Below are 17,381 nucleotides of genomic sequence, written 5' to 3'. Positions count from 1 at the left end.
TTTACACAACTCTATTCATCGACTAAATTCACTCTACAATACTCTGCATAATCTTCCCATTGCTTTTCATTCTGTGTCTGTCTGTCAAAAAGCCGTTTGCTGCTGTTGATGGGTGTCGAGTTTCTGTAAATTCCCCAATTTAATCGTCTTTATTTGTGATTTAATATATGCCCAGACAACTAAAAATGGTTTAATTATTACCTCGTGCTATAAATTAAATTCAGTGGTTGTTCTCTAACTCTGGTAGAAGTTGTAAACAAATCCAAAATGTCCGTTCCTCTTACTGGATTGAGCAAATTGAAGAAGAAACATATTCGTGTAAAACACCAAAAAGTGAAACTGTTCCGTGCAAATGAACCATTACTGTCAGTGTTTATGTGGGGTGTGAATCACACGGTAATTACTTAATATTTTATGCACTAATTGCAATAGTATGGCGGGTGTATAATCCTATTTGAAGCTCGTCTCGGCGAGCGAGGCATTATTATTATGTCATTTCCTTCGCAACTGGTTTGTTGTGGTTATACAATGTTTACATTCAAATTTACATGTTTCAGAAATTCGTCCAAACTCATTTATTCAATTGTAAATTTCTGGCACTTTGTCAATACGTAATGTTTTTATCTGTCGCAGTGCCATTGAATATAAATAGACTAATAAGTTTTATTGCGTTGGTTATAACTCTAAAACTTGACAGCATGTTAGTCACACACACATTATTATTCACATGATTTGCTTTGTTGTTGTCTGTTTAATTGTAACTATAACCCCTGTTTCAGATTAATGAGTTAAGTCATGTCACAATACCTGTTATGCTCCTCCCGGATGACTTCAGAGCTTACTCCAAGCTCAAAGTTGACAACCATTTATTTAACAAGTAAGTATTTACGGTACCATCCTATTACAATAGAAAGACTTGAATTCTGATTGAACATTGTTAGAAATAGTCAAATAGAAAATTAAGATATCATAGATCTATCTTCTGACTCTATAATTCATTAAATTAAATCCATACAGTCTGTAGTATCCCTATTTCTGAGCAAAACCGTTCTAGATAAAGATAAATGAAATATTCAGATTAAAAAAAGCAATAAAGAAAATCATATACTTAGTGCAAAAAAGTAGTAGCAGTATTTTCAAACAATGTAGTATTTAAATTCAACTAAGATTTAAAACTGGATTCAAATCTTAATACAATAAACAAGTATATTTTCATACTTAAAATGTAAAACACATACCACATACACAAATATGTTATTTAAATTTTGCACATAATGATTGCAAATGTTCTGATTTAAACCAACATATTTGTAAACAAAGATTCAAGGGCACAATTGTTTTTGTGACTTCTGTTTTTCTCGATCTAAAATTACAATATTCAGAGAATAATTGTTTTGGAATGTATTTTTCTTGTTGCATTGCTATGGGAAAATACTATTTGGATGTGAATGAGGAAAATACAATTTTTTAATTCCCTATCTATGATGAAATAATATATTCATAGTATGTGCAAGGAGTTTGAAAACCTCCATCAAATTTGTGATATAATATTCAGACTACATGTAATCATGTCATACTAAACTAATAAATAACAATTTGTTAGACTCCATACTTAAACAACACATATAGTAATTAAATAAAGAACATAATTTATCTCTGTGGTATATTTGAGTTCGCATTCTTTATTGTTGTTTTTTAAACAAAATTTTTAGACCAACAGACACCAAGTTTTTTTTTTTTTAAGTACCTTAACTATTTGAGTGCAATATTAAATTTAATAATGTGCAAAAAATATTCTATTGGTGTACCAATATTCAAAGAAAATTATTTTATTATTAAGACCTATTGTTACTATACCTACCACCTGATTATATTCGTATCTAAAACTCTGTAGTATTACAATTAGTAGTAGATATTATTTTGTTACTTTTGTATGAAATAATAATTATAGTGTAAATTTTTCCTTCAATAATTGAATTAAAGGAAAGGTTTGTTTTCCTTTTGTGATTCATATAGGGAAGTATATTGCATGTATAATAAATGCAATGATAACTTACTGTAAAATTAAGGCTTTATTCTAGTAAATACTGTTTTCTAATTCATGCATGTTCTATCTATAAAATTATATATCCAATTCTGGGTTACTTATGGTTTTACCCTCATGAGAAGTTTCACGACTCTAAGGCAATTTTTTATGGCTGAGAAAAATGTCTTCAAGTCATAAATCATAAAAATATAGGTCATACATAAAACTAGAGAAACTAAGACTACTTCAAGTATATTTTGGTTATCATTCAAAGTAGCGTCTTTCTGCTGAAATATATATTTCATGCAGGTATACAGGTATTAAGGGTATTATTACCAAGTACATCCATACAAGGATTATAATATAATATGTATGCTTAAATTGCACAGCTAATGCTTTACATAGGTCAAACTGTAGGCAGTTAATAACTAATCTGTTCAGGATCAGGGTCTTAACCTTTCAGCCTAATTAATGGGTCCTTGGCAGCTAATTTATAGCACTACTTGGCGTTATACCAAACTTTTAGCTTTACTAAAGTTTTAATTTTCGGCCGCGAACTCAATACTGCCCACGTTTTCTCACTTTGGTGGTATGGAAGGTCATGTTCCTCTAATTCCAATTATCAAAATATTACAAGAAAAAATTGACAAAACAAAACAATGTTAGACCCTCTATACTTATTTCACACAGAAACAATAAGATTTACAAATGATTAAACTAAAAAGGGGACAGGAGAGTTTAACTCTTAGGCAATGGTAATGGAATCTTTGGTAAACCCCCATTTTTAACAATGCCTCAACATATTGGACTAATATGCCCATGTGAGCTTTAAAAAGGTCTGGATATATTGTCCTGACATCATCCTGTGAATATAAAATGAACTAAATAACAGTGGACACACAAAAAAAACAGAGTAACTTTTCCATTTGCAATATAAGCCTTGATTAAAGCAATAAACTCTATCAGGCAAATCATTTAAGCAAATATCCAGAAATAGAAGATGCGTCAGTCTAATCTCCTAGCCATTAAAATCTATTAAAACCATTTTATATCCTTGCTACGAATATTCGAATATACATTCATTGTGCGTCAATACTATTAACGAATTGATGGACCATTTGTATAATGACTTTTTACCTGTTTTCATTAGTGATATGTTCGGATAGATAATTAAACGTTAATATCAGGAGTAATTTATAAAAATGAAAAAGCAAATAATATGTGCCTGAATTGCTCAACTAATTTTTGCTTGTGCAATCGTCGAAAGATTTCCATTTTTGAAATGAGAATTAGCCTTCCCTAGTTCGAGATGTAAACATTCTTGAACTTTTTAAATCCAATTAATAATATTAATAGAGATAGAAATGCCGAGATAACATTAATTCTATTCCAGTATGACCCTTACGATATGCCTAGACTATTTCGTGTAACATAAATTTTAAGGACACATAAAAAGGTCACCTTTTTGACGTCACACGCCGTTACTTTTGGTTTCGGCTATTGTAGCATCAAATAAATAAAACAATATCTTTTTGAGTACCGTTACTCATATTACTAAGAATTTAAGATAAATTGTTTTCTTATCATTTGATTGTATACTTTTTGATTCTTTATCTATCGTCAGAAACAATATAATGTTTATTTTAACTTTGAATCGGAATTTAGAATTCGCGTTCAAATATTAAATTCTGGAGATTTGTTTGCTTTTCCTACATATGAACAGTTACAATGGATTAAATTGTTTATTTTTATTGAATCTGATGGAAAGTGTTCAATTGTTTCAGAGAAAACATGCCATCCCACTTCAAGGTCAAGGAGTACTGCCCTCTGGTGTTCAGGAACCTGAGAGAGAGGTTCGGCATCGACGACCTCGACTACAAGGAATCCCTCACAAGGTAACCTTAGCAAACCCTGGTCACAGCCAAAACTGGGTGAACAGACAGGCACAAATTAAACACTAACAATAATATTATTTCTTTACGAATTATATATTTATTTATGTTTATTTTTATTCCAATATTATATGATCTGGCATCCTCTCCCGCATCCCGTCCCGGTCCCTAGGTTTAGGAAGCCAGATAACTACCTGTGTTCGAGGGCACTGAAGAGGCCTAGCTGTCTGCTGCGGCGGTCGGCGACAGCGCCCACAGGTGTTGCCAACTTGAAAAACGAAACACACCAAGAGAGCATATTCCACGATGCAAGCGCGTTCGTCAAACGAGGCCTGACGATAAAACGCCTGAGGTCAGCGGAGTTTTAATAAGCAGCTGTACGATTTTTTTTTTCAGTTTATATTTTTGTTTCTCAAATAACAGTATGTAGTGTGCCTTTCGAACTGACACGGCGAGCATATGCATATACCACGTTCACTGGCTGTATTGTGACGTCATTTCCCTTGTCTAACTGCTTGATGCGAGACCACTGAGAGCGATGGTTTCGGTTTTGGATATGGAATTGGATTTTCTTTGGATTTTGGTTTTTGTATGCCCGTTGTCCCGTGTCCCATTCCAGTTCGGGTTGGACGGGTGTCTAGAGTGGATACTCGATCCTTGATTGACCGTGACCCCTATTTATGTTCCTTAACCCCTCGCAATTGTCCCGTTGTCTCGGTTAATATCGTATATAAGTATATTTTCTTTAACATTAACACGACATGTGCACATTAATGCTGTAATCACATTCATGTGCACTCTCACCGTGTGGTAAGTATTAATGATTGCATCTTCGCACTTAACACGAATAGGTGATGAAGGTGGACATTATGGGATATATGAATATTTTTTTGGTGTATCCTTGGTGGCATTATGTATCACATTCAGCCAAGGTCCATTATCCCAGTCCTATAATTTGTCCACAGTTTCCACTCTTTCGTTAGAGTAACAAACACTCACGAATCACGTTGATTGTAATGACACTAATGACACACTTTAGTATAATCTAAGGAGTTATTCTATTTCATCACAAAATCAAGTAATTTCGTCTATTCTTTGCGTTTCTTAACGAATCCCTCTAATAGTATTATTTTGCGTAAGTTGAACTTAGATCAACCGCGCAGTGACGGCTTAGGGGATTAGAAAAATGCCTTAAGTGGTCAACTGTTATTAAATCTTTTGTACAGACTTAAGTACTGCTAAGTACAAAATCTTGTGTTTATTATGTCAGGCAGAGAATACTCTAACTGGATTGCAAAAATATTGCTCTGTTTAGTGTCTTTTTTAATCGAAGTCATATTCCTTGTCAAAGTTTTTTTAAATGAATCAAAAAATTTAAAGTTATTAATAATAAAACGTATTTCTATTCCTTTAATGACCGACTTTTTGCTCCCATAATATTTGACTCAAACAATCGTCAACTTAATCAAATTAATTCGTTCGTAATTCGTCAGGAATGTACCTAAGCTTACTAATCAAAGAAAATATGTGTCGTGTCGTATTTCAAGGTTAAGTATGGCAAGGTCAAGTTCGTTATAAATTGCGAGCTTTATTAGGGTTCATGTTAGGTATAGTTCTTTTAAATAAATAGAACGATAAACAAGCTTGATAAGGCCTTAGAGTAACGAAATTATTGTTATTTATAAATAGGGCTTTTGTGTAATGTACGAAGAATATAGGATCAGAACCTTAAAAAGAAATCATTTATGTAAGTTAGAAGATAAGATTAATACAGCATAATCATCTTCATAATTGTACATAATTGTACTTCATACTAGTTTCGGACCCAACCGGAGTCCTTAATCATGAGCAGACGCGGCGGGATCGCGAGTCATGATTAAGGACTCCGGTTGGGTCCGAAACTAGTCGGGCTACCCCGATAAATACGCGTGAGTAAACCGTTACATCATTTAATAATGAATCATTCTCACGACAGTTACTATCAAATCATCTTCAAAATGTTTAACTTTTGACTAAACCAGAAACGAGTTATAAGACCTAGCAGCTAGCTGATGATAAATGTGGAGAATGCCTTTAATTTTTGCAAAAACTTTGCCTTCAATATTGATCAAGATTCTTATTTGTGGTAACGCTTTTAAATGTCAAAAAAAAATTAGTCTGTCATCATAAGGGGGAAATTTCAGCATTGTTCTTTTGTCAATCAGTTGTTTCAAGTAGGTAAAAAAACGTTGTTTTATCTTTTTAATCCTAGCTTATCGCATTGCCCGTTTAAGTACATATGTTTCATAGATAGCTTTTCCTTGTTCAGTGCAACAAGGACAAACAAACAAACACGACAATTAAATATGTATAACTGTGACTAATACATCCAGATTTGTGTGATTTTCATGTTTCTACTATCTGACGTAGATATTAGATAAGTTTTCTTTGTTTAACATAAATCCTACTGCTAATGTCATATTAATGCAACATTTAATTAGGACTTTAGTCATAAAACGAATCATCAGAGTATGCTTAATTATTTAAAGATAATGTCAATTAGGCTGAGAAGTAGGTTTATCTAAGGTAGGTTTCGGAATATTTTAAAATACGGCCAAATACGCAATATTTTCGGGGGAAGGTGGTTGCCCAGAAACATTTTCCTTCGTTAGGAAAATAAAGGTTTCTGACTTAATTTTATTAGAGGTTTTTAAAAGTAATATCTTTAAATAATAATAATACGCAGTAATAATCAATTCTATACAATAATTGATGTACAAAACTACAAACAGTTGAAACAGGTCACCTTGTATAATATAGTATAGAGTTTTGGTAAGATTCTTCACCTAAGTTAAATTACAGTTATTGTCCTACAATTGATTCAATACAGAGAATATGACTCATTGGATTTTTAGTCAACTTATCAGAAATACATTAAAACAATATTAACTACTATTTACTTTGATTCACACAAAAACTTGTATCATTATTTTCAAATCAGTAAAAGTTTTAATTCATTCTTTAAAGTAACTGCTGACTAAGTGTAATTATTTAGTCATAAATATTTGTTATCTTCGTTCGTAATTCTGTTCATGCAAAAACTGTTATTATACAGCTGTAATAGTAGAAACAAAAAGTAAGTCTTTACATAGTTGCATCATGCTATTACAACTCCAAAGAGTATGTAATTAAAACACTTTATGCTATATTCATGTGAAACTTGTTCGACATACAACTCGTAAATAAAAAAAGGAATACATATCGACATGCAAAGACATAAAAACTGTTACCACAATTTTTAGTTAGACTTACTGTTGTTAAAGCGTAATAACGCTCTACTCGGCGTAGAGTGGCGTCTCTCCTCATCGCATCTCTACTCAACTATCTGTCAATAAAGTTCCGGCAAAATCAGTCCAGCTATTTCAGAGATTAGTCGGAACAAACAAACAAAAATTAAAAAGTTCTGTTGATGAATATTCCGTATGTATATTCTAATTCATAAAGTAAAAAATATACATTATATGTATATTCAGATGTACATCAGTCGCCCCCCAACTTGTTTCGTGTAAATAATGTTACACGACCTACATGTGCATATTAATTAAACAATCGTGTGAATGTAGTTCTTTAATAGGTTTAGAACCAGAACTGTTTAGCTTATTGATTTTGTAATTACAATCAGTCAGACAGTGTATTAGGATTTATGAGTAATGTAATTCGCTTTACTAATATATTTTGCGTATAAAATGAGCTGATAAATGTGTCAATGACATTATTTTATAGTTTCGAATACTATTATTTTAAAACATAAAAAAAAATAAGTCGCTGTTACCATAAACGTATGAACATATCCGACATAGATATTTTTTTGTTAGCTACGGTTGAAGAGTACATAATGAAATGTAATGCTTTTTACAAAATTTCACTATAGAATAAACCGTTACACAAGTTTTAAACACATCAAAAGCTAAGTTACTGATATAAATTTACTGAAACTGTGACGTAGATAATATCAAAGGTGTCAAACATATCCACAGAAATGAATTGATAACAGCGATCAACACCTGTAGGTTTTTTCCCGTGGTTAAGGGCAAGTCATTTAATGAAATGATTAATAATATAAGTAAATTTTTCTAGTGTTTTTAGTTTAAAACGAAATAAATTAGTTTAGAAGAAAATTCATTGTGCTTAACCAAATTTGCCTTTCTGAGACAAGTTTGGGGAAGCAAAAAGCATTCCTTCTTTTCTAATCTATGTCGGCACAGACTTTCTTACATAACGGATCCAGCTGAAAACGTTATTTCATATAAAGCGACTGAGAATCAAACACTGATTAAATAATAATAACACAACACTTTATTACATCCTATCACCAAACATACGTTAAAACATCGGGTATTGTTGACAGATCTCAGCCGATCCCGGACGACTCCTCAGGCAAGTCCGGCGCCAAGTTCTACCAGAGCTACGACCGCCTCTTCATCCTCAAGACCCTAACCTCCGAGGAGGTCGAGAGGATGCACTCGTTTCTAAAGCATTATCATCCTGTAAGTATCTATTAAAACCAAAGGGTCTTTTTATCGACTCGTGATCCCGCCGCCTTAGCTCATGATTAAGGACTCCGGTTGGGTCCGAAGCGAATAAGGCACTCCCGATAAATACGCGTGAGTAAATCGTTGCATCATTTAATAAAACTGGAATGTGAAGAAATGTCTTGATACTTGGTAATTCGTCTTTTAAAAAGCTGAGTATTGAGTTTTCGATTCGAGTTTCTAAGGTCTGTAAAAATACTTAACATAGTACCTACATGTCCTAATATTATTAAAACTAAGATTTTTTTGTTTAACCTGTGGAAATTCACATTTCAATTAAAAACTTTTCTATTTATCGAGTAAGGCTATACAACCCCATCAACGGAGGTTCATGAGGAGACCACCGCCTAAAAATCTTAAATATTGTTTATTCAGTCTCCACGATTTCACCAACAGAAGCGGAAAAGAACGAGTGAAACTGAAACTTGTTTATCACTATTATCATTACCGCCTAAAACTAATTGTGTTAGTAACAAAAAATCCAGACATGACACATTTAGGTTGCATAAATATAATTAATACACTATCTCAGATCTAGGCATTTGCTCAGGTGATACACGTATTTGTGGTATCATATTATACTATCCTTATAAGATGGAAAGTGACACTAAGTATCACTCGACATTGTCAGGTGAGATATTTATGGCTACAGAATGTGTGATCGTAAAATAATAATAAGTTGAATTAAGGAATAAATAGGTTAGGTTTAAAGGGTTAAAGGTAAATAGGTGAAAAATATCTAATTGGGCCGACATACAGGTAGATTTAAAAAAAATGTTAGATACATAGTTTTATTTTATTTAATAAATAAAAAAATGCAACTATAAAACGCATCAAAGAAGCTTGGAATGGAAGTGGGCCCTAGTAATGTCACTTGTCAAAAAGAGTACTGATAAGTGACGTTACGCAAGATTTCAACTTAGCTTCATTTTTAAGTGATAGACATAAAAAATGCGTCTGATATTATTGTTTAGGAATTGTTAGATTTTAAGTCAAATAACAGTTTGGGATATTACCTCTTGACAGCCAACACCTAAGTCAATTTTTTTTTATCTTTACGTTTTACTTTACCAAGACAACATAACATCGTTTTTGGATACGGCTGTTAACCCAGCCAGTTTAATGTACCATGATTTACAAACACTAAAACTAAAGGCGTATTCTGCAGGCTAAAATAAAGGAATTAATTACGCTTTATAATAGATTAACATGACTAGGTGACTAGCTTTTTACTGTTATACAGCTTGATTAGATTGTAGGAGGAAGGAAATACGTATTTAAACTATTGATTTGAATCTACACCAGAAATTATGATGTGTTCTTTTTGTCAAGTATGTTGTTAATTTCTCCTCACCCGTTGTTTTAATTTTAGTTTTTATTTCGTTGCTTTCAATCATATTTCATGAGATCAACACTTAATCGCACTGACAGCATTAGACTTGGGCATGCCCATGATCCATATAACTCTGGGGCAGCTCGTTATATGGGCCATAAGACTCAACATTCAAGATATTTATTACTACTAGTACTACACTGGGTGTCTAAAAATGCACATCAGTGACACAAAGAGCCAATGAGACATGTAATATCTGCAGCAAATATCAAACAAGTACTCCTCTCAAATAGATCCGTGAAATCATCAGCATTCTAATTTAAGAAGATAACATTATCATTGACAGCTTATCAATTTTCATTGTAAATATGCAGAGGATTGCTCTTAGGAGCGGTATCTAATCTAGAAAGCGTATAATGTGTAACTTCCCGATAATTCGTACACACGTCACACGTCACAGTTCATAGATAATTGTTATGTACGTAAATTGAAATGGGTTTAAGAAAACTGACTGATGTCATGTCTTGAAATTAGTTTTTTTTTTTAATATTGTTTACTAGGAGCGCGAGATGTAAGTGAAAGAAAGGCATAAAAAACGGACTTGATTTGCTTAACACCAATATTATTAGGGCAACCGTGATAGTTTTTGAATCTGAATGTCATTAGATTTTCGCAGAATATATTTGTAGTAATTATAAAGCGTGTCCACGTCTGTGAGGTTAATTTTCTAAGAACCAATATAATAGAATGGCTTGAAACACATCCCCAATACCCAAATCTGATGAAAACTCGGCCATGGAGCAAATGTGCGGTTAAATCGACGGTTCCAGTCAGTCTCCCTTTCTCGCTTTAGTAACACAAAACCTACCGTTTGACTAATATAAAATAATTGTTTTCAGTACATAGTAGAAAGGCACGGCAAGACCCTGCTGCCGCAGTACCTGGGCATGTACCGGCTGACCGTAGACGGCATCGAGCACTACCTCGTCGCCACCAGAAATGTGTTCTCCAACCATCTTAATATACACAAGTAAGTTTTTTCGTTATCATATGACACCACTTATAAACGGCGAAGGAAAATATCAATATAAGGGAAATATCAAGTGAGCTAGCCTGGTCATCAATGCCCGCACCATCCCTATACGGAAGGAGCCTTTTCCCAGCAGTGAGACATTTATTTTCTGATCTTCATGTTTTTTTGTTCTTCTATTAATTTCAGTCAAAATAGTCATTAGTAGACGATAGTTTCTAGCCTGATTTGACAGTACTGGCAGGACAAAAATGTCCGATAATGTCTATTTCAAAAAACGAGATTACATAACAATGTATTTTAGATTGATATGAATTTAATTCTAGTTAATATATTTTTGTGCAATCAGTTTGCAACAAGTCTCAAGTATAATAACTCAACTTATTAACTCTCCTTTCAGAAAATATGACTTGAAAGGTTCGACAGTAGATCGAGAGGCGTCCGAAAAGGAACTGGAGAAGGAGCTGCCGACGCTGAAGGACAACGACTTCATCAAGCAAGGAGTCCGGATCGATATCGGAGACGCTGCCAAAGAGAAGCTCCTGGAGACCCTCACCGCTGATGTGGAGGTGAGCGATAAGACGATAGTACAACTTTACATTTTCGTGGCCTATGGTTCTGGTACTAATTTAATATTTCCTTATTTCGCGTTAACTCGAAAACGAAGAAATAAAATATTAATAGCAATGTTTTGTGGTAAATTGTGTATAATAAGTTAATTGCATAGCAACGGTTAGGATCACCAACCACTCTTGAATGATCAGTGCTTTGAAACTAGCGGGTTTCAGTCTACAAGTCAGTTTCGGTTCAGTATTAGGAGCTTTATAACTTTTGTATTGGTAAAGTGGTTTTATTGTTTATTACTAACTATTCGTAGCCTATTTTTAGAGTTCTTCTTTTCGAGTCTAGAATAGATTTTCTTAAACCTATCACCACACACATACAATATAATACTGGTGAAATTTAACAGAATATCAAGTAATAACATAATCGTTTCCCCAGTTCCTAACGAAGTTGCACCTGATGGACTACTCGCTGCTGCTGGGCATGCACGAGTGCGGGCGCGGCGAGGCCGAGGCCGAGGCCGCGCGGGCCGACGCGGACCTCGACACCGACAACGACACGGACAGCGACAGCGACACCGACAACAGGCATCATGGCGACCGGTAACCCGATACTACACTACCGCTAATGACCGATACTACTCCGATAGTCTCCGCTGTAGTAGCGAAAACCTGTCCTGCACGAAGTGCTTGTCCCCGATATAGTAGCGTAGACGCGTCTATTGCGTATGGTAGTTTTCGCAGATATTATACTAGATAGAAGTGGTCCAAACTGACTAGGGTTCATACAATTTATTTAAAGCTTAAGTTGATTTGTCTTTAGAATTTATTCGTCTACCGTCCTAAAGTTCGATGTTCAAACGACATACGACCGAAACAAGTGGCTTTTTAGGTAAAACCTGGATATGTTTTTTTTATTTTGTAATACTAACGTGCATTCCCTGTCACCAGATGGGGCTGCAACACTCCCCCGGACAGCCCGCGCGGCTTCGCGCGCCAGACCTCGCTGCGCTACGAGGGGATCATCCCGGAGCTGGACATCTACGCCATACCCAGCCAGGAAGGTGCGTACACACTACTCCAAACAATATACATACTGAAAGATGTATTAAATATAATATTTTGTTGGGTTATATAGACGCGAACGATAATAAATAAAGAAAAGCGGGTTTTACAAACAGCTAGAATTGATCTATAATAAGTATTGTTGTATAATGAGGTATCATGTAATAAATAAGGTCCCATTTCTTTACAGGTGCCCCTAAAAAGGAGATATATTTCGTTGCCTTGATTGACGTGCTGACCCATTATGGAGTTAAGAAACAGGTACATTATAAAATATATTATTTAATACAAACATGACACTTTGTTCTGGCCTAGCTTTAGAGCCACCGGTAAAAACAAGTATGTAATACCTAAATATATATTTTCAGGCGGCGAAAGCAGCAAAGACTGTGAAATACGGCAGTAATGTCGACGGTATATCGACTTGTGACCCCGAACAGTACGGCAAGAGGTTCATAGAGTTCGTAGCTAAAGCCATCGAAGGCAACTAGGCGGTCACGCGTCCACGGTGCTTCTTCTAGTACTTAACACAGTCATTGAGTGTCATTCAAATAAACAACGATTTTTTCAACTCTCGGCAATTTTTTTGTATAGAACAACATATCGATTAATAAATTGGTTAAAAGTAACAAAACCCGACGAATTGCTTGCCGATGCTTTTATTTTGGTATGACTAAGATCAAAGATAAGATTGTACAGGCCTTGCTTGATTATAGACACTCCATTGACTTAATACTCTGCGTTTTTATAGGTGGCGTGACTGTAGCTTAAGGTTTGTAAATGTCAACAACTAAAATTGTCGACAACGTCTCTATCACTATGATATCAGATTGAAATAATACGGATATGTTTTACAAGGATCTAAAGTTATAGTAGCGCCATGTCAAATAATTTTGACTGAACTTACAATTTTAAGTTACAATTTCGAAGTTTGTTAGTGACACAAAACTTCATAACGAAAGTAGATTGTGTATGAACGGTTAATGTAATAACTATGGAATGTTTTCGCTACATTCATTTTTAGTTTCCGCTAGTTCATTTATTAGACGTAATTAAGTTCGCTCATAATCCTTTGTTAGTAATTAAATTGGAGTTTACAGGGTGACGTAGATTTTAAAAGGGCTGGTAGTTTATTTAGATGCGTTTTTTGAAAATTTCTACTATTAACTTTACCCGGTTGAAGTTGATGTTCTTAAGTTTTCTTTCAATGCTATCGTCACGTAGTTACGTACTAAAAGAAGCACCGCTTAAATGTTGTTATAACTTGTCTCCGACAAGTGACAGGATACAGTAAGTGTAATATCGTCGGTTCTTAATAAAAATGCAAATAAATTCATGTTGAAAATCGTAGTGAGGAGGCATATAATTGATATTAGCGATTGCGAAACGAAATGTTTGTGGAATGTTCGCGTTTATCAAATTATTAAGGTATTTATGCGCTTTGCGTGCGTATTGTAACATGTATAGATACGACGGGTTAAGGTTCATAGTGGGTTTAAGTCGACATGGCTTTCTTATTGGGTGATATCTTTTCTAGTGAAAGCACCACATCGGTTCGTGAAGGTCGGCTACCAGCGATTGCGACCTATCTCTAACCTTTGCAATTAAAATTACTTCATAACTAATACTTACTGTGGTACTTCAAAAAGTTCAACATCTCATAGCACAGAGATACTCTATGAAATGATCATTCAGTGCGCCCTCTGTCGGCTTGTTCCCCTCTACATCGAACCTCCATAGTGAACCCAGGGCGGTTGTCTGCACAGGACAGTTACGGGTTGTTAGGGACCCACGGTTTTTATAATAATATTCTACACTTCGTCTCGACGTTTGCGATAAGCGGACCCTTTTTGACAATATTCACTTTATTCTCACATTACTAAGGCAGAATACTCAAACGATACTCAATTTTAAAGCGCTTTCAAGTCTAAAGGTATATTCAAGAGACATAGAGAGAGAGATCATTTTAAAGTTGAGTTTCGTTTGAGTGGACAGGGCTAAGTCCCTGTTTTGTGCTGTTTAACTTAAGGCATTGTTTTGTATGAAGCTGCCCAGATTATTATCTCACAAAAAGATGTCTGTTGTAGAAAAAAACAGATGAAAAATTTGGAGTAACAAAGTAAAGGTATATTTTTTCAATTTGGGATTGCATTGACAATAATAACGCTACCTTATATATTAATAACGGATATATAAATAGAAGATAATAGTTACGGCAGCCTCAGACGAAGCGATTTAGCTAACGCGCACTGTCCCCCGATACCCGACTATATCACAATAATAATAAGTCACATTTTTGAGTCGTGATCCCGATTGACGTTTTTGTACGATTCAAAAATCAAACCAAAGTTGCAATCTTCGCACACGCAATTCCTTCAGACCACAGATTAATAAACACATGGAGTTCTAGATGTATCTCTTTAAAATTTTCTATAAATTTAAGTGTGATGAAAATAGTTTTAACTGTCGATTGGCACAATATTGTCGTTTGTAAGTTGCAAGTACTCTACTTGTTAATACTTCATGTGTTTAATATTCTTGAGTCAAATATGTGTCATAATATGCATTTGTCTTGGTACGTTTATAGACTGTCTGTGTTTCGACTGCAAGTTGTGTTATACAGTAGTGATGCGATCTCATCTAGGTGTATCCAAAACTACAATTGTCTTGCGGACTCGACACAGCCAAAGTTCTACTTATGACGTACTCCTTAAACACGTTTAAAAATAATTTTCATAACTCGTTATTAGCTTTTTTAATGTTCCGCTAATGCGTAGATTAGTATTGACAAATTATAAAATTAATAAAAATGTTGAATATCATTGGATTAGGATGTTGACGTGTTACGGTTGGCCAATTTAATTATAACGATAAATTCAATGTATACTATTGGCCGTTGTATTATATCTTATTATGCCTTCTATATATTGTTTATTGTTTGAAGTACATACGATTACGTGTTTTGTTCATAATAAATATTGTGAATAATTCTTGGACAGTGTGGATTGATTCAAAGTCAAATTGATGGTGTCAATGAACTTTTTTAGATAGTGGTTTCCGATGATGGCGGCGTTTAAAATCTTAAATGTCGCAGATCTGAGGGGTTGAATCAATCCATGCTTTTTACTTGTGTGAAGGGTTTGCATCAGATAGTAGTTTCACAAATCTGTTCAGATTTGCAGAAGCTCATATAAAGTAGTCGAAGGTACACTTGAGGGACCTCACACATGTATTACCAAGTAAGACTGTCTTGTCGGTCGATTCGGTATTGTACTTGTTAACCTTAACTATGTATTCTATAACGAGGACATTAAGTCCAAAATTGTATAAAAACGGCCATTGTTAAGAGTCGGTGTTTTACCCAATAAATAATTACCTTACGTCATTTTTGCCAATATACCCATACCTAGGTCGCTTAGTTTCTGTCTAGTGTAGTGTTTTTAATAGTACGATGTAAGATTTTGTTATTTATTATTCTATATTTCGAATAAGACTTGGATTGTTATGAAGTCTTTGTGATTTATTCTGTGAAAATTCATGTGCCGTTTACGGTGTACTAATAATATTGGTAAATTTTATACTTTGTGCGTCGCTCTCGCCGCGACTGGAGTAGCGCGGCGGCCGGCGACCTGTCGAACGTTTAGCTGACCTCACAGTTATGTATCGCTCTTCATCTAATACTTTTAACTTTTGACTGTTTATCAGGTAAATATAAAAAAGTTTATCTACGAAAATCAGTATTGTAGGCTTCACTCGGTACGCCTTTGATTTGAAATAATTTTGTCGAACGTTAGTTTTTTTTTGTGATAGATATTGTTTACTTTTAGATATTAATTTTACATAAGAGTTCGAGCTCGTCACTTCTTCGTATTGCTAAATTGATAACAAACGCAGTCAAGTACCATTATATAACGAAGTGATCAGCTTTGGTAGTGTTAGAAATCCTTTGTTACCCTCTCAGTGGAGAGGATTTATTTTTAATTTTATCCAAACTCTGTCTACATATTCCTGAACAATGTGTTAGTCATGAAATGATTCAAATTATGTCATATGTGTTGCCATTGTTTAGGTCGATAATTGTATTTTAATTTGTAGTTATGTTATTTCGAATAGGTTTTATCTTGTTATCGGTGACGGTTGAAGCCGCGAGCCCGCAGTGTACGGCATATATTTATTAAACGATAGCTTCGCTACATACAGACATATTCGGCATGTATGCAACACGGTTGAAATGTTAATTCTCTAGTCTACTACTCTTGTAAAGACAAAAATGTGTATGAAAATTAAAACTTAATTTTTTAAATATTCGGTTTATAAAGATTCTGCATTATATATTTTTTATTTATTGAATACCCTTGCCCCTAGTGTTAGAAGTAATTCATTCAGAATTCTGGTTGTCAAGATTTCTATGAGTATGACTACTGCAAGTAGTAAATTAGGTGTCAAGTACTAGCGACCAAAATGAATCATGAGCCGTTGTTTTATTGACATTGTTATCAGACATTACAATCTGAAATTATCTTTTGCAGTGACCATCTGTACAGGAATTAATCTCCATTTGTCAAAATACTTTAGCTCACGGTATTTTAGAATCAAAAGAGGTTGGAACATGAATTTAAAAAGGATTTCTTTTCTGATTGGAAAATGATTATTGCTGGTTTGTGTATAATTTAATTTACTGCAGTGATGACAAAGTTGTAAAAATCTGCCCCGTCATGACGAGGCTCGATTAATTTTTTTAATATTGCTAGTGCAGCTATAACTTTAAGAGGGAAGTCTTTACTGTTTTGTCAGTTAGAAACTATTTCTTGTCCAAGTGGTTCATGCGTTATTGCTCCTTCAAACCTACACCAATTTAGTAACTTCATTACTGTTTCCCAAGAGTTATTTTTGTGTAAAAA

General features: G+C 34.3%; 1 protein-coding gene across 2 annotated transcripts; it reads left to right on the top strand.

The window, feature by feature from the left end:
- The first annotated feature begins 61 nt into the window (after nt 1-61).
- LOC113493839 (phosphatidylinositol 5-phosphate 4-kinase type-2 alpha) lies at nt 62-16,812 on the top strand. Of its 2 annotated transcripts, XM_026871868.1 has the most exons (11): nt 62-396; nt 780-877; nt 3,811-3,921; nt 4,091-4,270; nt 8,306-8,444; nt 10,722-10,852; nt 11,253-11,421; nt 11,855-12,018; nt 12,367-12,479; nt 12,671-12,741; nt 12,849-16,812. In XM_026871868.1, the coding sequence occupies exons 1-11, from the start codon at nt 268-270 to the stop codon at nt 12,969-12,971; spliced, it is 1,428 nt and encodes a 475-aa protein (XP_026727669.1). In that variant the 5' UTR covers nt 62-267; the 3' UTR covers nt 12,972-16,812. The 2 variants fall into 2 exon arrangements, with proteins under 2 accessions (XP_026727669.1, XP_026727670.1); XM_026871869.1 differs by lacking the exon at nt 4,091-4,270 and having other exon boundaries at nt 63-396.
- The last annotated feature ends 569 nt before the right edge of the window (nt 16,813-17,381 follow it).

The sequence above is a fragment of the Trichoplusia ni genome, chromosome 5 (assembly GCF_003590095.1).
Source record: "Trichoplusia ni isolate ovarian cell line Hi5 chromosome 5, tn1, whole genome shotgun sequence".
In the NCBI taxonomy this organism is placed as follows: Eukaryota; Metazoa; Arthropoda; class Insecta; order Lepidoptera; family Noctuidae; genus Trichoplusia; species Trichoplusia ni.
Note: the sequence above shows the minus strand (reverse complement) of the source record. Positions and strands in the feature narration are given on the sequence as shown.

What these genes read in the sequence shown, in the direction of transcription:
- LOC113493839 (XM_026871868.1), top strand. Translation starts at nt 268, where the DNA reads ATGTCCGTTCCTCTTACTGGATTGAGCAAATTGAAGAAGAAACATATT. An exon ending in TACAAGGAATCCCTCACAAG is followed by an intron (nt 3,922 to 4,090) that starts GTAACCTTAGCA and finishes CCCGGTCCCTAG; the next exon opens with GTTTAGGAAGCCAGATAACT. An exon ending in AACCATCTTAATATACACAA is followed by an intron (nt 10,853 to 11,252) that starts GTAAGTTTTTTC and finishes CTCTCCTTTCAG; the next exon opens with AAAATATGACTTGAAAGGTT.